The sequence below is a fragment of the Otolemur garnettii genome, unplaced genomic scaffold (genome assembly GCF_000181295.1).
Source record: "Otolemur garnettii isolate 467f Iridium unplaced genomic scaffold, OtoGar3 scaffold00063, whole genome shotgun sequence".
In the NCBI taxonomy this organism is placed as follows: Eukaryota; Metazoa; Chordata; class Mammalia; order Primates; family Galagidae; genus Otolemur; species Otolemur garnettii.
The window spans coordinates 6,362,141-6,389,310 of NW_003852458.1; the positions used below are offsets into that span (position 1 = coordinate 6,362,141).

General features: G+C 40.7%; 1 protein-coding gene across 1 annotated transcript in view; it reads right to left on the reverse strand.

Moving 5' to 3' along the window:
* The window catches only part of LIFR (LIF receptor alpha), a 74,629-nt gene that overhangs the window by 33,771 nt on the left and 13,688 nt on the right, over nt 1-27,170 (reverse strand). The window contains exons 2-6 of the mRNA XM_003792947.3: nt 15,699-15,840; nt 13,749-13,863; nt 11,016-11,155; nt 5,603-5,766; nt 1,270-1,444 (exon numbers count right to left, since the gene is read on the reverse strand). Of these exons, the coding sequence (XP_003792995.1) occupies nt 1,270-1,444; nt 5,603-5,766; nt 11,016-11,155; nt 13,749-13,863; nt 15,699-15,837 (733 nt within the window). The 5' untranslated portion in view covers nt 15,838-15,840. The remainder of the gene's footprint in view (nt 1-1,269; nt 1,445-5,602; nt 5,767-11,015; nt 11,156-13,748; nt 13,864-15,698; nt 15,841-27,170) is intronic.

The window sequence follows — 27,170 nt, forward strand, 5'->3', positions numbered from 1 at the left end:
TATTAGGGGCCTTGTCATAACAGTGGCCCAAAGATAAGGTATGAAACCCCAGGTTTCAAAGGAATGAGATGTATACCCCCAATTTTTTAAGAAGTGCATGTGGTTTTATTTACTTATGAAGGGGTAATGGTGAGGGAGCAGAAACAGGTAATAGGTCACTGTCTCTGTGCAGGTTACTGAGAAGTCTAAAGGTTTAAATTCAGTGGGTTCATGAACACATGTGAACCACCCACACCAAAACACATCGCTCATTAAAAAACTCCATTCCTTTCATCCTATACTTTCTATTAGTCTATATATATGTTCAAGTACTGTAAGCCTAAAAATTAATTTTTGGTAAGGTGCAGGGGCACATGCCTGCAATCCCAGCACTTTAGGAAGCCAAGATGAAGCATGACTCGAGGCCAGAAGTTCAAGACCAGCCTGGGCAACAGAGCAAGACTCAGTTTCTACAAAAAATAAAAAGATCATCCAGGTGTAGTGGCAGCACATGCCTGTAGTCCCAGCTACTTGGGAGGCTATGAAAGGAAGATCACTTGAGACCATAGTGAGCTGTGATTACACCACTGTACTCCAGCCTAGGTAATAGAGGGAGACGCTATCTCTAAAAAACAAAACAAAACAAAACACCCACAAAGTAACATGGGACCAGTGGTATAATGGATTAAAAAAATAATGTCAAGAAAAATAATTTTCCGTAATCCAGTTCTTCTTTCTTCTGATCCACTCTGACATATTTTTCCATATTGTCACTTGAGTGGTTTATCTACAATAATTACCAGTCTTTTTCAGGACTTCATTTTATTGTCAACAATCCTCTGGGCTTTTCCCAGCATCCCATACTGCCAACATTCTGCCTATGTATGAATTTTACTTAATGTTCAGACCATTTCTGGTATGTCTGCAGGTCCTCATGTCCCCTACAATAACTGCAGCCTTGAGGTATCTGCTCTGCGGGCCAGAAATTGGGAAACCTTTTTAATGTATATTTGATCTCATTATCACCTAATATACAATTTTAAATTGTTCCTCAATGCCTACCACGCTGATTTTCAAAGATGGTGTTTATCCAATCACTTAGCAAGTTCCTTAAAAATACATACTCCTAAAACCTATCTCAGACTCCCTGAATCAAAACTCCAGGCACGGCAGGCTTGGAAGGTCCCTAGGTGACCCTCCTGCAGCTGACTCCAGTTCAAAGAAGTGAAAGCTTACACTAAACCTTGTTTTCAAGCATATGAAATAAAATTTCTTTAAATATAAGCTTACAAGAAATGTTCTTCACTGGGCTCCACTCACTCCACTCTTTGTGACCAGAGAAAAGCAGACTGTCGACATAGCATCTAATTCCCACATAGTGAATGGCACACTCCAAGGGCATGTCTGAGACCCAACTCCAGTGACGGACGGCATCTTTACCATTCAGAGTTGTGTTGTGGGTCACCTACAAATAAACACAAACACCAATTATAATTCCAAGTAGCGATATGTTCTGCTTGTCTTTAGGATTAAAAACAATTGTACACAATCACCAGCTAAGTTGGAGGTTTGTCCTTCTATAAAACTACCTCAGCTTTTCTATGAAAAGGAGAGTTGGAGTAACAATGATCGTAATTCATTGATGTTTATTTCTTCAACTTTAGGTCCTAATGTATAATCATGTAAGATACTGCTAATCATCAAAACATTCAATACAGTGCATAAAGAAAACACAAGTCAGGCGGTGCCTGTGGCTCACAGGAGTAGGGCGCTGGCCCCACATACCCGAGGTACAAGTTCAAATCCAGCCCCGGTCAAATACTACAATAAAAAAAGAAAGAAAACACAAGTTGAGTAACTGTTATTTCAAATACTTGGGACCAAAAAGGGCTTCCGATTTCACATTCTTTTTGAATTTTGGAATATTTGCATTATAACTTATCAATTAAGCACCTCTGATCCAAAAATCCAAAATCCAAAATGCCACACTGAGTATCTCCATTGAGCACCATGTTAGTATTCAAAAAGTTTCAAATTTTGAAGCATTCTGGATTTCAAATTTTCAGATTAGGGATGCTTAATCTGTATACCAATGCCTAATGAGCTCCACTGTTCATGTAGAAAAAATAATTAATGGGTTTGTACCTCCAAGAGCCAACATCAAAGAGAAAAACAGCATTTCAACAAATTGTTTTAAACTAGACTTGTCTTTATATAAGCATTCTGTATTTTAAAGTTTATTTTTACATATGCAACTTATAATAATATAAAACACTAATCTCATTATAAGAAATGGGCAAGATTTCAATCAAATATTGAGACTCTGTAAAAGATAACTTGGAACTTCTAATTAAACACAACAGATTGAACAAAATGTACTTCCTTCACTCTTAGCTCCTAAAATTGCTCTAACACAAAAGCAAACAAGTTTTGTTTAAGGCATAGCTGCACAAGGACAAAATACAGGAGAGGAAAAACCATCACAAAAATTTTGGAAGCTGGTTAGAGGGTGGATGACAGTGACTGACTTAGAAGCTCTGAGAAAGCTGAATCTTAAGCCCCCACTGGAAAAGCCAGGAGACCACCTGGTTTCTATGACAGAAATGCCAAAGGGCTCAGCAAACAGCTGCGCCAGGTTCCCCTGCAAATGTAGGGGGTAGCTGGCTCCAGGCAGCAAGATGGCCTGAAAATTGTCTGACGATAAGAAGATCTGAAGAACCCCTCCCACAGTCTGTGTTACCAAAAGACTATCTTTGTTCGCCACAGCAGAATGAAGATTTATGTTCTAGAAGAGTAAACCAGAATACCTCTGGATTAAAGGATTCCAGGGAGCTGAGAATGGGGAGTGCCATCCTCAAACCAGAGAGACTGCAGGCAGACAACAGTCTTGCAAATGAAACACGAATGCACAGGGTTCTTGATTTTTTTAATTAATACAAAATGACAGCATTATAACCTGTCACAAAATGACTGATTATACAGTTCCAACTTAAATACTATTTGATTTTATTATAAATAAAAATATCACAGTTTATTATGGACCTTTTTACTTTGTTTTTTTCTCTATTTTCCTTTCCTCTTACAATTACTTTTCCATACAAAGATTTTTTTCAAAGGTAAGGAATTACTACCTTGTCAATTTTTTTTTTTTTTTTTTTTTTGGAGACAGAGCCTCAAGCTATTCCCCTGGGTAGAGTGCTGTGGCATCACAGCTCACAGCAACCTCCAACTCCTGGGCTCAACCGATTCTCCTGCCTCTCCCTCCCACATAGCTGGGACTACAGCTGCCTGCCACAATGCCCGGCTATTTTTTTTGGTTGCAGTTGTCATTGTTGTTTGGCAGGCCCAGGCTGGATTTGAACCTGCCAGCTCAGGTGTATGTGGCTGGTGCCTTAGCCACTTGAGCCACAGGTGCCGAGCTTACCTTGTCATTATTAATACAGCTTGTGGAATGACAGGGGTTTAGAATAATAGTTACTTTCATTTATGTCTGACTTCACTCCCATTTCAGAATGTCTTTCTTATTCTAGGGTTCTCTAGTTAAGTTCCTCTTCAAGTTACTTTAGAAATAAAAAATGCTATCCCCCTCCCCCAAAGGAGTAATGACCAATAATATTTGTTTAGCAACTTTACAGATACCATACTCTTTATTTTGGGGACCCCTGAGCAGACATTATCACTACTTTACAAATGAGAACAGTCACTGTAGGCCAGTGGGTGGTCATACAGAATACTAGGCCATAATGCAAAGTTGGGCAATACGGTTTTACACAAGTAATAGTTTTAAGGCAACAATGGTAGAGCTATATCAAATCTAACTGCAAATTAGATCGATAGAACTGCCATTAAAATCGAGAGAAAACAGAGTATTTCAGGCTGAAATAATTAGGATGGCTTTAGAATAAGGAGTAGGATTTGACTTGGCTTTTGAAATACAGGTTTAGCTGGGATAGGTGAAAAGGAAGGGGAGGGAATTTCAGATAAAAAAATATACACTTATTCTAAAATATAAATTATAGTTATTATAAAATTACTTATTTTAAAATATAAAATTTAAGATTTTTGGAACATCTGGCATTAATGCTTTTAAAAAAAGAAAATTTGGTAAAATAAGTAATGATTCCTCATACTGCAATTCCATTAATCAACTATTTATAAAACACTATTCCTTCTTGATAAAAACAAAATCATCACTATTTAAGAGTAGTTAAGAGCACAGATTCTGAAACAAACATCCTAGGTTTGAATTCTGGCTCCACCACTTAATATCTTCCTATGACTCTGTATCTTCATCTGTAAAATGAGGGGGATAGTAATAATAGCATCTTTCTCCTAGGACAGTAGCATGGATAAAAAGAATTAACAAATACAGAGTTTTCAGAACAATGTCAGGAAAAGTCAACGCATTGGATATAATACCTACTAATACAATTATGACTGATACTATTTTAAGAATGACATGCATAGGCTGTCAAAGGTAGTCAAAAAGAAAAAATAAGAAAGTAACTGTGAAACACAGAATAATCTTATTTATTGTCCTTGCTATCTTATCTATGTACTTAGGTGAATAAACTATAAAACCATGAGATGGTCTTCTAACTCTTAAATCTATAAGCATATTCCAAATCCATCATGGAGGAAAAGAGTAAAAGCCCACATGGGGGCATTCCCACAGTGTCAGCCATCAAATTGTTCACAGCTAATCCTTATTACCTCTTAACACTAAGAGCAAACTAAACGGAAATCCTAAGGAAATCATTCATAAATGGGATTAAAAATATAAGACAGAGGAACAGTTGCTAATTACAAGAATGTTATTTCAGATTCTGATAAACTCAAATTTACAGATGTATACAAAATTTCTCAACAATTATTATGATTTAATATGTTTCAAAACATTTGTTTTATGTGACATATTAGACAAAGGTAAAATACACTAAATGTACAATTCTACTTCATTTATGTAAAAATATACATATTAAAAAACTTCTGCAGGAATACACAAAAATAACACTGTGTTCAAGGGGTACAATCATGGCTTCCTCCCTTAATTTCCTAAACCTTCTATAATGGCTATACATGATTTTAATAATTAAAAAGTGATTTTTAAATCATAGCAATTGGTTTATAGAATTTTTTAACTGACACCTAATAATTGTACACATTTACGGGGTACACAGCAGTGTCATGATATACATATACACTGCAGAGCATATTTTTTTCATGAACCCTGAAAGATACCTGATCTCCTTCCTGAATAATCCAAAAGTTCACTGATACCACCTCAAAAGTGATTTTATTGTTCATTTTATTTATTTATTTATTTTTATTGTTGGGGAATCACTGGGTGTACAGCCAGGTTATACTGCTTGCATTTGCTGGGTGAAGTCCCTCTGTTAATAGTGTCCCACCCCCAAGAGGTATGTCACACACCATGGCCCCACACCCTTCTCCCTCCCTCCTTCTCTCCCTCCCCCAGCTCCCCTCCCCCCACCATGTACTAGCATCAATTGTCCTCATATCAGAATTGAGGATTGGATTCTTGCTTCTCCATTCTTGTGATGCTTTACTAAGTTCAATTTAATTTCATAAGAAGAAAATTCTGTTCGTGTTCGAAACTTACTAATTTTACAAGCTCCATACTCTTTTTACGTAGGATTTTAATTTCCCAGATGACATTTGAATGACGTGGAAAAACAGAACCATGGTCATTCCACTTTACGTGTATTGTAGATGTTGAGAAATCAGCAGACAAACTCAAGATTTCTGGAGCAGCTGGAATTAATGCTTTAAAAAAAAAAAGAGACAAAACTTGGTAAAATAAGTAATGATTCCTCATACTGCAATTCCATTAATCAACTATTTTTAAACTCTATTCCTTCTTGATCAAAAATAAATCGTTGAGATTTAAAAGTAAACTCCTAAATCTATTACTGAAAAAAAGAGAATAGAGGTATGTATTTAATCAGTCAGTTCCCAGTGGTAAATCAGGCAACTTTCAGAAATGTATCAGTTGGCTCTTTCATAACCATAACACATTTTCTAATACAAATAGCAATAGAATTCCCATGACATTCTAGTGCAGTGGTTCTCAACCTGTGGGTCACGACCCCTTTGGACTGTATTAAAGGTTCGTGGCATTAGGAAGGTTGAGAACCACTGTTCTAGTGTCATCTGATCAGGTACCTACAAGTAGGCAACATCAGAGAGAAGAAAAAGAGCTTCCTGTGTATGACTATAGGTTGGGCCTAAGAAAATAACAAAACATAGAAAGCTTGTTAGGTAAAGGTTCCCATCTGTTTTCTCTGCAGCCTTCTCACTGTTCTCCCAGTGTCAGAACCCCTTGAGCTGGGAATGTTGCTGACTGTGGGGACGCTACAAGCTATCGATGGTTACACACATCATTAATAAGCAAGACTGTCGCAGGCACTGAGTTCCAAAGGCAATGGTTACTGTGCAGAGGGAGCAGGATGCAAGGAGCGTGTCAGGAAGGTTAGTCTAGCCATGGTATGTAGGAGACTGAGAAGGGAGATGAGGTGATAAGTTTGGAGAAATTCTGGCTGGCGTAATAAAGATGTAGATTCTGATGCCTTATACGGAAAAGAAAGGAAAAAGTGTGATGGACATTTCAGAGAAATGACTGAATCAAAAAATGAAACATCAGTTCTAACACGAAAGAGAAACAACTAATATTCTCTTGAGTTTCTAGTCTAAGCTGTAAGCGGTGACTGCTGCCTGTAATCCTAGCACCCTCATTGGCCGAGGCACCCTCATTGGCTTTAGCTCACGAGTTCAAGATCAGCCCAAGCAAGACACCTTGTCTCTGCTTAAAACAGAAAAACTAGCCAGGTGTTGTGGAGCACACCTGTAGTACCAGCTACTTGGGAGGCTAAGGCAAGAGGATCACTTGAGCCCAAGAGTTTGAAGTTACTGTGACATCATGGCACTCTAGCCTGGGCAACAGCTTGTCTCAAAAAAAAAAAAAAAAAAGTTTTCTGGTCCAGAAAGAAGCAAGAAAGGCAAAGGGACGAGAACCACTGTGAAGAGTTGCAGAAGACGGGCTGTGGGCGATACAGTGTCGGGAGAGCGTGGAGTGGACTCAGAGGAGCTCCCCATGTGCAGGTGAAGACAGAGGGAGAGCTCATAGACACGAAGCCAGTGAAGCTCCTCCTAGGGGACTGCTGGTAGACAGTTAGGCTTTCAAGGAACCAGAGACACCAGCAAGAATCCAGAGAGGGAATGAGCTGGATGCAGAAGGAAACTGAGGAAAAGACGGGATCACTGGGACAAAAGCAAGCGGTTGTCATCTGGGCCAAAAAAAGCAAAGTTCACAGCAGAAGACTGAGACTGATGTCAACATCTGAGGAAGTAATTTAGAAGAACAGTGGGCTGGGAACCTGCATGACCAAAGGTAAAGGAGAAAACCCATGCTCAAGGCTTTGGGCATCTCCTAGAGAGAAACTGGGACACTAGAATAAAAAGGTCACAGAAAGAGCAATGTATCTATGAAAATCATCTGGTCTCCCTACTCATAAAGGATGAGTAAATCGTTGAAAATTTTAGTTTGGTGAACAACAAAGTAAGTCTGAGCATGTTCCACGCTATGAAATATAGGCATTAAGGGCAGAGGCTCAGGCTGTTTTGCATGTTTCCTCCTCACCCAACAGGAGAGTGAAGGTGAGTTAGCAGAAATCCAGAGATGCGTCTTTCTTGGCTCAGTTCTATCTTGGTTGTTCCTCTGAAGTTCAGGGACCAATGAAATAAAATCGAGGTAAGCACAAAACTGCAGGAGCATACAGGGCTAGGACAGCTGAATATGCCAAACAACAAGAATGGCAGAACCAAAACAAATTAGCCTTGAAACTGAAAGATAAATTCTTAAAAAGAGATCTAACTAAAATTTGCTTTAACATAGTGTTCTACGCCAAATTTCTATGAAACGTTTAGAACTGTACAGGACCCAGAACATGTAGACATACACTCTAAACTGTACAACAAAGTCAACGGTGACACAGCTATGTAAGGGCACCAGGGGACACTTTACGAGTTTTAAGTGGGAAGCTATTTGTAAAAAAAGAAAAATGCGGACCAACGAGAGACAAGAAGCTGGCTTGGTGCCAGGACAGAAAAAGCTCAAGGTGCCAGCATGACAGAAAAGAGCGAGAGGCTTCCAACAATGTGGTCCTTCATTCAAATGATTAAAGATGTCACCATGCAGTAACTTTAAAAATCATGAAACGTGGGAGTACTTTACTAAGGCAACACTCATTTTTAAAATGCTTCTCTCCTTGAAAAATTCACATAATTTACATTTTATTTCAACAGCAGCGGGCTACTCTTCAAAACACAAGTCATAGCCAATATTTCAAGCTAAAGACAGTAGCCATAATTACAAATGAAAGGATTTTTTTTTTTTAAAGCCACTGTGTTCCCTTCCTTTTCTTCAGAGCATACGTGGAAGCGTCCCCTAAGCGCCCAGGTCTGCATTTCTTTACAGCTAAAACAGACATCTGAGGACAAATGGTAACTTGTTTTCTAGAAACCTCAAAACTTTTTGATAGGGAAGGAATTTAATCAAAGTTTTGCTTGTTCATTTAAATTAACGCGGCTTTACCCTTAACTACCATATCTCTTTCTTCCTTAGAACATCAGGTGATAGGAATCTTCTCAGCTTTTTTATAGGATCCATATTATTTACCATGTATCAGAACAATCCATATTTTCAGGTTACTTTAAGAAACTTAGATGCTAAAAGTCCCAAGAAGACCTTTTGTGTGTGTGTGTATGTGTGCGCGCAAGCACACTTGGCCTTGATAAGTAAAAACTTTATTGTGTGTGTGTGTGTGTGTGTAAAATTGTGCTTCTTTTGTATGCTTTTCAAAGCATCTTCAGATCTGGAGAAAATTTGATTTTCTCACACTTTTAGAACTTAGAAAATTTGATTTTCTCACACTTCTAGAATAATTTAGTAGCAAACTGTCAAAAGAACCCAGATCCTCTGAAGGACAGCTATCCCTGTACTACCCCTTCAGAGTGTCTCTTGCACACAGTAGATACTCTAAGAACTGCCGATACATCAACCTCCCTTTCTTACATTACCTAATTTGCTTTTCAACTTTCTTACCCCAACAGTATTATTCTAATCATGTTCAGACCCCTGATTATTAAAAATGCTATGAATGTATTTAAAAACAGTACACTAAATTGAGTTGTCTAGATTTGCCTTTCATCTAATGCTGTCATCTTTAAGTGGCTTCTCTGAAAAGAACTGTGGATGCCCACTGAAATCATCAGACACCACCAAACTGGCTCTCTTGCAGACTCCCAAGGGTTTAAAAAATCTGGAATAAAATTAAGTTAGATTCCTCAGTTTACTATAAAATAATTCCAGATGGATGGAAGATTTAAATCAAACTTGATAGCAAAAACAAAAACTCATAAAGAAAAATAGCAAGAGATTCTATTATATAAAAATAAAAACTTACGGTGTAAAAAAAAATCACACCTAAAAAATTACAGACTCAGAAAAATATCTGCAGCAAACATGACAGATTTATTTATTTATTTTGAGGCAGAGCCTCAAGCTGTGGCCCTGGGTAGAGTGCTGTGGCATCACAGCTCACAGCAACCTCCAACTCTTGGGCTTAAGCAATTCTCTTGCCTCAGCCTCCCAAGTAGCTGGGACTACAGGCACCTGCCACAACATCTGGCTTTTTTTTTTTTTTTTTATTGGTTGCAGCAGTCATTGTTGTTTTGGCGGGCCAGGCTGGATTCGAACTCATCAGCTCTGGTGTATGTGGCTGGAGCCTTAGCCAACATGACAGATTTAATACCCAATACATAGAGAGGCTCTTATGAACTGAGACAGAAAAAGATGATATTTTTCATACCATAATACAGACTTATAAATGTAACACACTGAAAATTATATGTCCTCTATTAAGCAGTATGAACCTTACTAATGTATATGCATAAAAAACATATCTCATTCACAGTATTTCTCCTTGGGTACTGGAATCATGGCTGATCTCATAAAATATCATGGCATGGATCTCACATACATGCACAACTACAGGAAAAAAAATAACGAAACATGGTTCCTCCCTCATCCTAAAAGACAGCCCAAGTAGCATGAAGGACAACACATCAACAGGAATAATACTTCAGCTAGAAAACAGGACAGACAGCATGTAGGACAGCATGCACTGTTATCCTCCTTCAAAATCTGTGCTGTCTCAGACATAAAACCCCTCCAAACATGCATCTTGTCCAAAGAATTGTACAAATTGCCAAATTAATGACACTTCTTCTTTTGCTTGCTTCAAAGTCAGTCATCAGTATGACACCACGCCATCACAGTCTTCAGGAGTGTACAGACCTGGCCGCCCCTACATGAAGAGTCAAGACCACTTCAGGTTTTAAGGTCTTAGTGCACAGCATAAATGCCACATCTGGCAGCCAGGTTTTGTTCCCAGGGTGCTTGTGGCATATGTCCTAGTCATCACCCGCAATATATTCCTGCTACAGGCACAGCACTGTCCTCATGGAAGCTATTTTCTCATAAAGGAGACACACAGTAACCCCTACCTTCACAAAGGATCATTAATTTAACGGTGAGAAATGCCTCAAGGGAGAAGTACAGCTGGCCTAACAGTGTGTCAGGAAGCAGTGGACTCTCCTCTGGAAGGGAGTGGCCAAAGATTCCATTTCTCAGGAGCAAGGGCACCTGAGAAATTCTGGCAGGTTGCAGGACTCAGGGAGGCAAAGACGGGTAAAGAGAGAGTACAGAACCAAGGGAAGGATTCTGAACCCTGCGTTGTATATTCTGATTGACTGGAAGATGACAAGTTTGCTTCTTTCCTGATCTTGGCTATGCTTTAATAGCCAAGAAGCTCTTTAAGTAAAGTATTCGTATCACAAACAAAATTCAAAAACAGTAAGTCTCTGCCAACAATAAAGCCGACATAGAAGCTTTATGACTAACAATAGCCCAGTTCAGAGTTATTTTAAAATTGATTTCCTTTTCAGATACTTACAAACGTTTTTTTCACTTAGTATGAATTTACTTGTAAAACCTCCAGCACCATGCTGAGGACTTATTGTTACTTCATGATTACCAGGTGGAAGAGCTGGGATTTCAATATTTGTTCTCACTAACGGATAACAAGGATAGGACCTGCAATATAATAAGAAATGCAATTTTAATTAGGTGCAAAAATTAACAGTGGGGTTTTCATAAAAAAACTTGATTAGCACAAAATATACTGGAAAATGTTTTATGTCCTCCCCCCCCCCCGAAGCAAAAACATGGCAGGTTGTGTTACATTTTAGGACTGAAAAAAGGAGAGTAATGGTAATTTTAATCAATGTGGTGGTAGGGAAAAATAATCAGATTGTACCAGAAAGTAAACAGAGATGACTCTTCCCAGAAACATGGGCTGTTAGCACACACCATTGGGAATCCCACCTCTACCTCCCCTCTGCAGCCTCACATCCCACCACAGACACCCCACCCTCCACTGGGGACCAGAGCACCCCTCAGCTCCTCGGGGGAAGAGTGTGTTCAGCACACAATGCTTGCACAGGATGGAACCTGCTCCTGCACTTGGCTCTCGGTGTACTCTGAATAAAACTCCCTCTTCACTTCTGCTTTCAAAACACTTCCAGTTCCACATCCAGTGGAACAAACAGCTAGTTAAACAAAGTGGTATTTCCCTCTCTGGTTGTACATCCCTTTTTGTCTCTCTAGAACAAGTTCACATTCTTTCTTTGTTTATTCATGTGCATTGTCTCAGGACAATTTTAACAGGACCAGAGGGACCTTCCAGGCTGCCTGCATTCCTGCCCCCACCTAGTGCCCAGCACCCACCTCCACACTATTCACTTAAGACTTTGGACTTGAAAGGTCTGGCTCACTTCTTTCTTGACCTCCTACAGTGAAGCTTCTTTAGGTTCCAGCCATGTAAAACCACCTGACTTCTCCAAATTACACCACTCTACAGGTTCAAGGCATTGTACCCAATATTCTCTCAGGGCAGAATGTCTTTCTGTTCCTTTTCTGCTGAGAACATTGAGTAGCCTCCTCTGCCAGCCTTTCTGCACTCCCACCCTGCCCGGTCTCCATGCCCCACAGCCCTTCACAGGGAACCTCCATGTGACCCACAGCCTTGCTACCATTTGCCAAATATGAACTCCTCCAGAACTAACCTCCTGTCACTGTGGCCTGCGGTGGGCATTCCAGCCATGACTGAACTTTTCACGTTCCCCCTTCTGGGCTAATAGGACTGCTCTTCCCTGTCCTTTTGAAGCAGGGTGTGGCCATGTGGCTTTACTTGGACACAGAAATTTGAGTACTAGTCACTTCTATTAGGTCAGAAAGGAAGCTCTGGAAGCCAGCACAGGCTGTGTCCCCTCTGCTTCCCCTGCCTCCACACCCAGTAATGCCTGGGGCCCTGTAGGAGAAACCCAGCTGACCCCCAAAACACAGAACACAGGCAGGAAGTAACCCTTTGCTTTCATATGCAAGAAATAAGGAAATAAGAATTAAGGGTTGTTTCTGCAACACCACCTGACTGATAAATCACCCCAACACTTAGACTAATGCTTAGCAAATGTATTCTAAATAAGAAACAATCAAATTGCACTGAACATAGACACACATTGATGTCTATCTACATCAGGACTACTCATAGCAAACTGGGACTGGGAGCAGCTCAGTGCTCTGCTGAGATTAGCAGTGGGAAGTGTTCAGACGTGCAGGCTTACAAGTGTTTAGCTCACTCCAAAATGACTTCAGAGGTAAAGTAACAGCCTGGCACTTGCCTCCCAATGCCCATTTCCTTCTTTTCCTTCATAACAGGAACCCCATGTTTACCAGGCACATTGCCACCCACTGGAACATATTCCCAGCCTCTAGTGCAGCTAGGTCTAGCCATCTGATAGGGTTCTGGCCAATGAGATGCAAGCAGAGGTGTGGTGTGGAACTTCTTCGAAGTCTCCTTAAACTGCCCTTCTTTTTATTTCTTGCTTCTTGAAATGCAGACATGATGGTGCTTCTCAAGTATCACCTTGAACCATGAGATCACATGCCAAAAATAGCACAGTAGCATGACAAGATGAGACACCCATGTCAGCCCTTCACCGCCTACCTCCAGACCTTGCACATGAGAGTAAATAACTGTCTGTTGAGCTACTGTTACTGACATTTCCTCTTAGGCATAGCCAAACTTAAACCTGACTAAGGCAGATGCTAGTTTGGAGATCAGTAAAACTTCCGCACAGCAGCCGAGCACAGTAGAGAATCAACGTTTTGGCTAGAAGGGTTCGTTTTCATCTTGACTGATGTTAAGATTCAGAAATTTTTTTTTTTTTTTTGAGACAGATCTTCAAGCTGTTGCCCTGGGTAGAGTGCAGTGGCATCACAGCTCACAGCAACCTTTAACTACTGGGCTTAAGTATTCTCTTGCCTCAGCCTCCCAAGTAGCTAGGACTACAGGCGCCCACCACAACCCCCCTAGCTAATTTTTCTGGTTGTAGTTGTCATTGTCGTTTGGCAGGCCCAGGCTGGATTCGAACATGCCAGCTCTGGTGTATGTGGTTGGCTCCTTAGTCACTTGAATTATAGGCACTGGGCCAAGATTCAGAATTTTTAAGAAATAGCTAAGAATTAGAACTTGGTTATAAAAATTTCCAAAATAAAATGTTTATGTTCTAAAATAAAAGATAAAGAACATCTAGGTTGTAGTTGTGAGTTAAAGTATTTCCATTACCTGCTGTCAATGCAAAGTTCATAAAGAGTACCACGGCCTGCTCCAGGGGGTGCTTTCCATGAACAGTCCCACACTTGTAAATTGTTAGTTGTACACTTCAAATCGTGAGGAGTCCCTGGTGAGGTAGAAATAACACACATGACATACTTAATTAACTGCATTTCACTGTAAAAGGCCACCCCGTCAAACCATTCTCAGGCATAAGCACAAGCCTATGTGGCTACAGAAGGCCCACATTCTTTGGGAAGGGATGACCCTGCAGTCAGGAGAGGGGACTGGTTTACATTTATATTTCTTTCTTTTATTTTTTTTGGAGAGAGAGTGTCTCACTTTGTCACCCTTAGTAGAGTGCTGTGGCATCAGAGCTTACAGCAACCTCAAACTCTTGGGCTCAAGTGATCCTCTTGCCTTAGTCTCCACAACACCTGGCTATTTTTAGAGACTGGGTCTCACTCTGGCTCAGGCTGGTCTCAAACTCGTCAGTTCCAGCAAGCAACCCACGTCAGCCTCCCAGAGTGCAGGGATTACAGGTGTGAGCCACCGCATCTGGCCTATATTTATATTTCTTTCTGTAGCTTTGGTCAAAAAAAGCTAAAGGGTAAACTGATCAAAGTGGGTCAGCTCCTAGATTACTTTGAGGTCAGGTTTCTATCAAAAATTCTACTTCCAGAACACCTAAGGCAAATTGAGGGAATAACCAACGATGCAGACTCAGTGATGGGAGGGAGACAGGATCTGGGGGATTCTAGCAGCCCTTGAATCTCCAATAGCCCCACTTAAAAAAATGAAATCTAAGTAAAATCTATGTGCCTTCCACACAGCCTCTGAGTGTGTAGCCACAACCATTTCACTGCTTGCTCCCACACTGCCCCTCCACAGAATCAATCCTTAGACTGTTACAAAGCATATTAAATTTAAACAGTAACAAACTCACATGAGTTCATTTGAAAAATATACTTTTGTTTAGGTGTGGGCCTGAACAACTGAAAAGTAATTTGTAATACACAAAATTATAATCTTCTAGTTCTTAACCACATCTATAAAACAGCATTATATCATGGAATACATGGGATACAATGAAAAAAAGTCACCCTAAAAAGAAAAGGAGAAGAAAGGGGGTACAAGAGAGAAGGAAAAAGGAAAGAAGGAATAAAAGGAGGGAAAAAGCAACTATAGTGTAAAAACCACATTCCATTTCAAACTCCATGAAAGTGTATGAAAAATATTTTTCCTTTTATTTTTATATTATCCATGGTTGGCATGATATTCACTGTAGCAATAAAGTATAAAGCAATTTATATAAGACAGGAACCAGAACCATAATATTAGAAAGCAGCAATAATCATAATAATAAAGTTGTTTAATGAGTAGGTAAAAAGGAAGATCTTTTTAAATATGAAAATAATATAAAAACTAAACCAAGGGATCACAGGATGGTAATGCCCTTTATAGAAACAAGCTAGGTGAGAGCTACATGAACATTCTCAATGAATGTAAACAGGACGGTAACAAATAACATATTAAAAAGACATTTAGGTTTCAGTGACAGGACATTCTATGAATGCTAAATCAAAGAGACAAAGCCGTGTCTGTGGAGAGGGAGCAGGGACCACAGAGAAGCCGGGAGGCTGCTGGAGGGCAGACTCTGCTTCTGGCCCTGGCTGTGCTGTGGATACAGAAGTACATTCGCTGTCAGAACTCATAGGGCTGTACCCTACAGGGTGGATTTTATTGTATGTAAATGCAAATTATACCTTAATTCTTTTAAATGGTAAAAGAATATTTTCATCTATCTTTAATGTCCTTAAAAAAAAAAAAAACTAAAGTAACATAGAAAAAAAGATTACAGAGAAATGAACTTTAACCACCAAAACCTGCAGGGTTCAATAAAGAAACAAGCTGCTTCATAATCAAAATGGAAGTAATTTTCTCTGAGTCTGATGTACTTACCCTTTCTCTGGCTATTTACACGATTCATTAAGTATAGAAGAACAACTGTCGACAGAAGCCACTGGAAATTTGTAGCAGTCCTCATCCTTTTGTTGTCCACCATCCAGGACAGCCGTTTCAAACGTAAGTAAATATCCATCACCTGTGAAATGTCATCAGTCCCAGGTTAGAAGGAAAATTTCTAACGATGTTCAAACTTCTCTGAAGACACACCTCACACCGTGCACACAAATGAAATGGACACTGGCCGACTATGAGACCGCCTGCGCACTAATGGCTTCAGAGACACCCAAATGCAAGCTGAGTTGAGGAGACACCAACAACTGGCCACTGCTGCTGTCTCAGGCATTCTCTCATGCTGGGCTTCAGAAAGTTCTAGATTATAACTGAGCACACATTCATCAACTTTCCACTCTAACACTATTAGGATATCGAAAAGAGTTTTGACCATTTTAAATGATACATGGATTGATATTTTTATTTTAATTAGTACATATTAACTTTCTGTCACGTATTCATGAAATGTTGGTTTTGTTTTCTATTTGTCATGATGTAAAGTTTTTATTTCATTCAAGTTTAAAATTAAATAATTTAAAGATAAAAAGTCAGGGTAAATAATAGCATGGGGGGTGTTGCAGAGTGACAAAACATTGACAATGACCCACAAATGGTGGTGGTTTAACTAATACTCCAACAACGAAAATGGGAAAGACATGAGACCTCAACGCGTGTCTGCTAAAGAGAGAAGGCATCTGAAAGAGCCGCGACTACGCTGGTGGATGGGCTTCGGGTTGGGGTGGGGGCCCGACACAGGAAGGCGCTGCTGGGAGGGCGGGGAGGGCTCGGGCTCTCAGAGACAGCCTCCCGTCCAGGCTCTGCAGGCATAGCACTAAGAAGACAAAGTCCCTCCCTGTACAAATTCATGAATAAATCAGGAATTTCAGTTCATGGTAATATGCTTTAAAAGCTACAATGAGGCAATGTGCTTGAGAGCGCGTGAGGGAAAGAAGGTCCAACAGCAAGCTGAGACCTTCTTGAGGAGGAGGACATCACTGTGATGAGATGGGAGATGGCAAGACTCTAAGACAAGGACGTGCAGCAGTTGACTGGACAGGAACGGTACCGGGCCATCACAGAGGCCTGATGGCCTCTGTAAGGGTGTGGAGTTTAACTGTGGAGATAGGAAGCCACCAGAATATAGTAATCAGGAGAGATCCGAGATCGCATCTACACTTTAGAGCAGTGGTCCCCAAACTTTTCCATGGACTGGGGGGCAGGAGGGGTGGTGGTGACAGTTTTGACGTGAGTCTACAGGCAACTGATTTATTATGGTCCCTGCTGATGATAATGTGTATTTGCAGCTGCTCCCAGCAGTAGCATCACAAACTCAGCTCCACCTCGGAGCACCAGGCATCAGATTCTCAGAAGGAGCACCCAACACAGATCCTTCACACGTGCAGTTCACAGTACAGCTCGTGCTCCTGTGTGAATCTAATGCCACTACTGATCGGACAGGAGCGGCACTCAAGCAGTGACAGCAGTGACGGGGAGGGGCTTTGTCAATACAGAGGAAACTTTGCTCCAGACTGGGCTGCTGCTCACCTCTTCCTGCAGTGCCGCCCAGTCCCTAACAGGCCCTAGGGTTAGGGACCACAGGCCCAGAGCGACTTCCAGCTGCTCTGTGGCAGGCAGCCTCTAAGGGAGGGCAGCAGAGGCAGGGAAACCAGTCCCAAGAGACTACCATGTGAGGGCTGGAAGAGCAGGAGTGGGGACAGAGGGCCAGACTTGACCTGCTCTAGAGACAAGAGGGTCTTACCCACACATCACAGGACAGCATGACAGTTACAAGCACAGACTGGGTTTGAATCCCAGCTATGCCACTCACTGTGTGCCTCCAGAGGAGCTCTAAGGTTGACCCTGACCTCTCTGTGTCTCAGTTTCCTCATCTGTAAAGTGGGAGTCATAGGGATTAGGGTGCTGGCTCCATATACCAGAGGTGGTGGGTTCAAACCAAGCCCTGGCCAAAAACTGCAAGCAAAAAAAAAAAAAAAAAAATTAGCAATTGGCATTTTAGACATTCCCTGAATACGTTTTCCTCATAAATTTGTTGTGAGGATCAAGTGAACAAATGTGAGTAAAGTGCCTGGAATAATGTCACGCATGTGGTAAGAGCTACTGGTGCATTTGTAGAGATGTAGGGAGAAGAGGAGAAGTGACGGAGGACGACTGCCAACTAGATGTGGCGGCTGAATAACCACGGGCCATTTTCAGTCCTCTCTGGGTACATACGGAAGGGGGCAGTAAGACATGGGGCTGAAGCTAGAGAGTCAAAGATCTGTTTACAAAAGTCGACTGTGACAGGCTCCCAATCCCCCTGCAAACACAGGCATTATCCCCATAGACAACAAAGACTGTCTGAGGAGAGCCAGAGTTGCTAACACACACACAGGTGCCAAGAAGCAAAGCTTTCCACATCAGACATTCAGGGATCTGCCAGAGTCATGAAATTCCCGTCCACTCTCTCTGTCCCTTCTTCCTAGAGTAAAGCTGGCAAATTGACAAGTCCATCCAATACACTGAAAGCTCCTTGTCAGACCCAGACAACCCAGGACCACAAAACACATACCAAGGCCTAAAATCTTAAAGAAAAATTCAGGATAAACAGAATAACCAAAAGGGAAATAAGAATTACTCCTAGGAGAAATAGGGATAATGTAAGAAACAAGAAAACATAAAACAAAAATGAAGAAAAGAAACAAATGAAAAAAACAGAAAAGCTCAGAACTTCTAAATAGTATCCTCACAGCAAACCTGGCACAACCACAAAAACAAGAAGAGGATGCAATGAAAAAAGAATAATCAGAAATAGAAACATCTCTTAGAAGGTAAATATACTGGCTGATATTAAAAATTAAATAAAAAGATAAAACATTGAAAAATGTTTCAGAAATAAAAGTAAAAAAGAAAAGAAACAGAGACTTGATAAAGGAAAGGAGATCCAATATTCAAAGAACCGGAACCCAATGACCCAGTGAGAGATTTCAAAAAATATTCTTCTTAGTGAAAACAGATGGCAGGATCACTTCCTGGCTCTTGCTAAGCACTGTCAAAAACCCAGGAAATGAATCCCTAAATAGCTTAAATAATTAAAAGATCAGGGCATGAGCACACATTTCCAAAGTGTTCAGTTATTTTCTGGATGAATGAATAACTTCCTAGTCAACTCCAGTGTCATCAAGTTTATTCATTAGAATGAAAATGTATTCAGGGAATGTCTAAAACACCAGTGGCTAAAGTTACAGATTACACAGCTGTACAGGAGTAACTGAATAAAGGAGACCGAACGTGAGCCCCCCAAACTCAAACCCTGACTGAAGTAATCACAAACCACATTCACCAACTGGCTAAACATTATCTTGAAATGAAACAATTCCTTCTGGCAAGTCAACATTTACTCTAGAAGAGAGATGTGGGCCCCAGTGCCATGCCAGGGAGAAGTGGCTAGGGCGGGGGAGTGGAGGGAGGCAATCGAAAAGGCGCGCTGGACCAGGTGCTGCCAGATTTAGACTCTAATCTTGGCTCCATTACTAATTAGCAGTATGACTGAGAGTAAATCACTTAATCCCTCCCAGCTTCAGCAGCAGCCATTGTAGCAGAGGCAGCTCCATTTAGGATCCACATCAGAGGCTTCCCTGAGTGAAGCTGTAATATTCCATTCCTGCTGGCAGGGAAGGAACGTGCGGGTGGCAGGGAGCGAGCACAAAGTCAGAGCCAGAAGCAGCCACGGATCAAGGGCTCCCCCGAGGAGGTCAGTGAGCAGCGGGATGGGGGCTCAGGAACAGAACAACCTACAGCTGTTCAGCAAAGTTCTTAATTTAAAACAAACCGGATGATAAAGGCTTCCTATTGTCATAACATTTACATAGAAAATTCTGAGCAAGTCATTTGAGGAATATAATATTATGCTTATAACACATCCAACTTCCCTCCCAAGGAAAACTCCCAAATGGACTTTTAGGCCAGAATAATACATGAACAGGGCCTATCCATGTGCTTTCGGGGGGGAAAAAGGGTGCTTGTGAAACTTTTCTCTGCTCACTTCTGATAGAAACATTGTTAGAATTTACTTTTTTTCCTCACCAATGCCTTATTCCTCAGAGGAGAGCCAATTTTTACAGAATTTTGGGAGCTAGCTTTCGAAATTCAGATAGCTGTGGTTTACCACAACAGGGTGTAAGTGTAAACACCCTGAGGGCCAAAACAGGGAACAAATGCACACACAGGTGGGTGTGAAGGGCAGCCACCTGCTGAGCCTAAAGGTGGTAGCTGCCAGCCTCAGGGTGCCATGTTTTCTGATTTTTATCAAGACAAAGGAGTAATTTTCTAAGAAATGAAAATTCAAGTTTATAAATATAAGCAAGTAATGCATATCTCCTGAACTTCTAGAAGCTAAACAAAATGTACTTTCAGAGCGCCTCCTATCCAAGGGCAGTATCAGTTTGCTTTCTATACAATTATTTTAAAGGATAAGAAAATGTCAATAAACTCCCTGTTTAAGAAAGGTGACCATGCAGAATCAATTTATAAAACTGTTCAATGGAAGGGGGAAAAAGCTGTTTGTGTTTTTTTTTTTTTTTTGAGACACAGTCTCACTATGTTGCTCTCCATACAGTGTTGTGCTGTCACAGCTCACAGCAACCTCAAACTCCTGGGCTTAAGCAACTTTCTTGTCTCAGCCTCCCAAGTAGCTGGGACTACAGGTGCGCACCACAACGCCTGGCTTTTTGTTGCAGTTGTCATTGTTTAGCTGACCTGGGCCAGGTTTGAACCTGCCAGGCTCGGTGTATATGGCGTGTATGTGGCTGGCACCGTAAGCACTGTACTGCAGGCGCCAAGCCTGTTTTGCTTCTTTACAGGTATGTGACCTCAGTCTCAGGCCATCAGGATGTATAGAGAGAACCCGCAGCTGGGGCTCCACACGCAAAGCTCCAAGTCCCGGCATGAAAAATGGACTGTTCACATGTGTACTTGGACTTGCTTTCCCCTTAACGTTGAGAATTCTGGTTCCAGTCAGTGTGCATAGAGGGTTTGGGGCCTTTCTGCTGAGGGTTAATCAGAAAAAGGAGTTGAGAAAAGTAAAGCTAGAGTCCAGAAACTGTGGTCCCAACACATTTTATTTTATTTCTATTCTTCCTTTTATTTATTTGTTTATTTTTCTGGCAGGGGTGGTGGGGACAGGTGGGTAGAGGGGAGTGAGAAACGTGACAGAGAACCAGTTGGCACTGACGCTCTGAGTCCCAAGTCCTGAGCAAGTCTTGGGGAAACACCTGCACAGTTCAGGTGAAAGCAAGCAGGTCTGCCCAAAGCATCTTCTAGCTGGCAGTGAGAGAACTCCCTTATCATTAATTCGCAAAAGAAATTAAACATTGAGATGGAACACTCAAGGGAGAAAAGCATCTGAACCCCTCTACAGGCAACATAAATGGACAAGCTGGTCACCAAACTGGTCACCAGATGGACACAATGGAGATGGTAGTTTATCTCAAAGGGAAAACAAACAGGAAGTAAACAGAACCCCCATGTCTGATCTGTATTCTTCTTATTGTCCCCTTCTTTATTGTTTCTTTTCAGGAAACAGAGTATTGTTTCAAAAATTTGGCCAGCAACTATTTTCCTAATCCCATTTCTCTCTCACAAGACCCTAAGTTCCTCTCTTTGAAGACACCTTTGCAGGAACATAAACTTTGCAGTTAGGTAGAGTCTATTGTGTTATCAAAGTTAAGCGTTGGTGGTTCAAATAAAATGAGAGAAATATCTAGGAAAAACACATAGTTGACCAAAATAAGACATTCTACCTGGTTGATACTAGACAGTGTAAGGAGATATGAATAGTTGTATAGAAAGACAAGAGCTTGAAGAAGTGGTGCTTTAAGGAAATTAATCAAGAGACAACTGCAATATTAAAGACATACATAAAATTACTGATACATATTCAACTGCAAAAATCTGGTCCTCCAAGAGCCCACACAACCTAGCACAATAACCAAAATACATCACTGAGAACATCAAAAGAACTATAAAAGAACATCTTACAAGCATCCAGGGAGGGGGGAGGTCACATGTGAGGGCTCAGGATTAAGGAGAACCTTCAGCCCACTGAAGTTGGGACTCTGTAACACAGAGATGAAGATAGCACGGCCTCCAGAGCGGGTTGGGGCATACATGAGACGCTGGCTGTGTGATCAATAAATAGTCTTGGGGTGGTGGGGGTCACATAAGAATTCTTAGCACTGAAAGCAAAAGCAGCACCTTCCAAAATGTAAGTGAAAAGTATCACTCCTTTGTAGGATTGAGTGGATATTGTATTGAGTGGATAAAATATATTTTATAAAGACATGCAAGATTTCAAAAGATATGCCTTCCATGCACACATTCTCTGGAGACTATTGGAGGACATGATTCATTAAAATGAAGTACACAACAAAAAAAAAAGAGAGAGAGAGAAAGAATATATGATCCATGAAACTGGAGTCTGAGCCTAGCAAAGAGGCCCTGAGCTCAGCCCCTGATGTCATTCTGGGTCACATGAAAGTGTATACCATTCCACAGGCTGCTGGACCCTGCATGACGCTTCACACTGGCACATATTTGCTCTTCTGGATCATTTTCCCTGCACCCCTTTCTGGACCCTCCTCCAGTCAGCTGTGTACCTCCAGGTAGAAAGTATACTTGTCATCACGTCTGAGAGTCCCTAGAAGGTTAGATGCTCCTTCTGCTTCCAGAAAATTTTAATTACATCTCTGTCACAGGGGTTGCACAACTGATGGTCCAGGGGCCCAATTCAACCTACCTCCTGATTCTGACATAAAGTCTTCCTAGGATACAGCCATACCCATTCGTTTACGTACCGTTCCTGTGACAGTGCTGGAGGTTACTGGCTGAGATAAAGCCTAACCTACTCACTGCCTAGTCCTTTACAGAAAGAGTTTGGGGGCCCCTGCTCTACTGCTTCACCTTCCACTCTTCCAGTTCTCCCAACAGGCTGTGAGATGCTTGAGAGCAAATATGCCTGAGTTCACTGTAACCTCAGTGTCCCTGAAGTACCTGGCACAGAGCTGACACCTAAATCGCTAAGCTGGCTGATGGGCAGCAGTCTGAATGAGTAACAAGGCACAAATGATTTCATGTAGCCAATAGTGACAACACCGGGGACATAAACCACAGCTGTGGTTCCCAAACTATGCACTGAGGCAACCCAAGACACCAAACCAACACAGCTATCACAGGATGGTTTAATATTTGAAGGAAACAAAGCAACATCTGTCCAACTCTTTAAGACCCTGAGTCTAGTGTAAGGTAGTTTTTCAACATTTGGTCACGATAAATTCCTTTCAATGACTTTGTATGTTTGGTGAAGGGGGGAGGGGGTGGTGACTGCTAGGATAAAACACAACCACCACCCAAAAAAATTGGTGCAGGAATGGAAATGACGCTGGTAGTGTCCAATCTGTTTCCAATGCTTGATAAGCTATGCCATACCAAACAAGTTCACACATCTCGTCAATAATTAAGGCTTGTTAAGAATGAAATAAAAATGTTACAGTCTGTTCTCCATATATGAAGGTTCCACAATCACAGATTCAACCATGGATTGAAAATTTTACAAAAAATAATAGTATAAAAAACAGTAAAGTATAACAAGCATTTTCACAGTATTTACATTGTCTTAGATATTAAAAGTAATCTAGAGATGATCTGAAGCACACAAAAGGATGAGTTCGGATTATAACAAATACCATGTCCTTTAATATTACACATACATAAGGATCTTGGACACTGGAAGGTTTCGGTATCTATAAGGGTCCTGAAACCAATCCCCTGAAACCTCCAGATACCAAGGGATGACTATTTTTCTCTTTAGGCTGACAGGCAGCATTTTTTCAAATTGCTACTAAAGTGACAGGCCATAAATACCTATTAAATTGGTTGGTCCTACCTAACAACAACAACAACAACAACAATAACAACAATCTCAGGTTACTCTTTTAACTGGAGACACCATAAAAAACATTAGTGAAACCCCAGTGGGCGCTGTGAATGGACAAAGTCTTTGAACCAAATCAGAGGGTAGCTCACTGCTTAGGGATTCCACCCCATCATACGACAGTCTGTGTTCTACAAGTAGGAAAATGACCTTGAAATTTAACTTCTGATAGCCTATCACTGTGGATACTGCGGGATATTCACTACCAATAAGAACGTTTTGGTATATTATTCAAATACAAAATTCTTGTCAATTTTTTTTTTTTAAATAGACTGACTTCCAAATTTTTTTCTTCTAGTTCCTCCATGTCAATTTTGGTAATTCTCATTGCAGTGACAACCTGACTTCCGTGTTAATTCAAGAGTCTGTCCATTATCAATTTCAGCATGTCAGAACAAGTCTGAATGCATCACTTCCACGCTTAAAATCCTCCAAAAGCTTCCTGCTGCTTCAGTATACACTTCAGTTCCACGTGGTGGGCAAAGCCCCTCATGATCCCACCACGTCCCTACTCCACATAGCAGTTCCCCAAACACTCCACTTGCCCACTGGTCTCAGGACCTCCCCAAACCACTGCCTGTATGGGATGCCCCTTACAATGTCACATACCTCCAGTTCTTCCCATCCTTAAGGACTCAGTCTGTCACAGTGAAGAATACAACCTGATTATTCACCTCGCCTCAAGTAAACTGTACAAATGTCTACCAGACAAATGAACTTGAGTTTCTTCCTTTTATTACTAGGGTGAAACACTCTTATCATTAAACAGGCTGAAGAACATTCCTCCAGGAGATCTTTAACATGCAAGAAAATGATAAAAACTAGCCCAGGAAAAGAATCAGGAACATCTCCTACTACCTCTCACCAATACCAAGGATTACCTTTTTTTTTAAATCTTATCCAACTATTGGGCCATAAATGGCATTTCCCTGATTATGTAATCAAAACACATTTTCATATTTGTTGGTAATTTGCGTGCTTTATTTATAAACTGTGTATTCTATTTTTTGCCTCTTTTTCTAATTGGGCATTAATCTTTTCTTACTAAACGATAAGAAAAAAATCATAATATGCATATTAACTCTGATACATATTTTGCAAATGTTATTTCCCAGTTGCTTTCTTACTTTCTGGGAGGGCTTTTGTTTGACTTTCATTAAATTAGATTTCTCAATTTGCTCTTTGTGGTTTCTGACCATAAACATCTCTCTCATACCAAGACTATACAAACTGTCACCTAGGTTGCCTCCAAGTGCATTTAAGACTTCTAATATTTAAAACTTTATTACATATAAAATTAATTTTAGTGTATGGTTACCACTTAGAAATTATTATGAAATAACCCATTCCTTCCCTCCTTGACTCAAGATAACATTAAGACACTATTTCTTCTCAACTTCCTTGGTGGGACTCCTAGCCCATTGCTCTTTTCACCCTACGTTCCCGGGCTAAACAATATTATCTACTCTTGTGACTGTAACTATCACTCCTAAGCTGACAGCTTCCAAATCTGTGCTTCCCATATTGGCCTCTTCTTAGTGGCAGACTGTCCATTTACTGGACCATTTCTTACTTATTTACAAAAATCCACTCAAGTGAGGTCCCTTCAGAAATGATAAATATTTCGGTGCTATGATCCACATGGATACTTCAAAGACTCCTGAAAAAACTCCACGTGGTTTTTCTACAGCACACAGATTCATTCATATGCCTTTGAATGCATCTGTGTGCTACAGAAAAATTTACCAACAAAAAAATATATTGGCTCAAATTGTTAGAGCTGGAGTTGTCTTCCCCCTCCCAAAATACTTGTAATAATATCCCTCCTAAAGGCCTTTCTGAATCCTACAGGAGAGTGGGGGGAAATGTGAATTATGTAAAGTTTCTATATAGTTAAAATACTAGTTTTAGTGAACTCCACCATGTAATATAGAATTCATAAATATTTTCCAGATATCGTATATTGTTTACATACTGTTTATTAAGGGAAGCTTCTTAGCACTCAAATTATACAGCTATGCCCTAGGGCCTGCTTTCTTTATTTAAAATATCATAAGAAACTTGAAGTTGTTTTATTTATAGGAAACCTTGCCTGTCACCTTGAGAAACTGGCAGATGGAGAATGTGATTATGAACACTTGCTCTGCCCCGTCCTGTCCAGTTAAACATTGTTACTGGGGAAAATACCACCTGCTCTACTAAGCACTTCCAATGATCACAACATGACCAAGATCAGACATGTACGTTCAGGGAACAAATGGAAAATAACTGCCCTCTTACTGTTCTCCTTCCAACTTCTAAGTGTGTTTTTAATTGGTTAAGCTCTTAACTCAGCAGGTGCAAACTAAAACCTACTCCAAGAGTCAGCCAGAGGAAGCGAGCGGAGCCCGTCACATGCCATCCAACAGCAGGCAGCCTCTTACCAGTCCTTACATCTACATTATACCTTGGGTTACAGCAGGCGGTGTAGCCATAGGCCTTCCAGTTTCTCAAAAAGAGACAGAAATCCAAGCTGCTGCTTTTTTTTTTTTTTTTTTAATGTGAAACCTCCTTATTTTTAAATGCTGGCAACTAATTTCAATTTTTTAAAAAACACCATGTGAGCCAAACAAAACACATTTGCAGGCCAAAAACAGTTCTTAGGACACCAGTTAACCTGACTCTAAATACATTGGCATTAAAATATTCTTGTCTTTCTGCTGAAATAATCTTAAAATATAAACTGTCTTAAGATTTAGATTTCAGGCTTGGCGCCTATAGCTCAAGCGGCTACGATGCCAGCCACATACAACAAAGCTGGCGGGTTCAAATCCAGCCTGAGCCCGCCAAACAACAATGACAGCTATAACCAGGCCTTGAGGAGGGCACCTGTAGTCCCAGGTATTTGGGAGGCTGAGGCAAGAGGATTACTTAAGCCCAAGGGTTTGAGGTTGCTGTGAGCACTGACACCACGGCACTCTACCCAGGGTGACAGCTTGACACTCTGTCTTAAAAAAAAAAAAAAAAAATTTAGATTTCAAATGCAAAGATACTGACCAAAAATGTGTGCTGAATGTTTTCTTATCATTCTTTAGGGTCAGAATCTGAAAGCTCTCCACTCCAAAAGAGTTCAAATGTTTTAAATTTATGACATTATTTAATTCCAGATTATCAAACTCTTAAGCATAACCTTAGATTATAAATCCTTTCAAGAAAAAGAAAAATGTAATATAAGCCCTGTAACTTCAGGCCATGGTCTACGCTATCTTCTGAGCGGGCAGATGCACGCAGACTTCACCTTAGTTTCGCCTCAGTCATCTAAATAAGAGTGGGATGAAGAGAATAAAAAACACCACAGAACTGAAATAACTGATACTCGGCAAAACCATTTCAGAAAGGGGCATCCTTGTCCAGAGAGCTGATTCTATAGACTAGAGACCTGTGGGCTT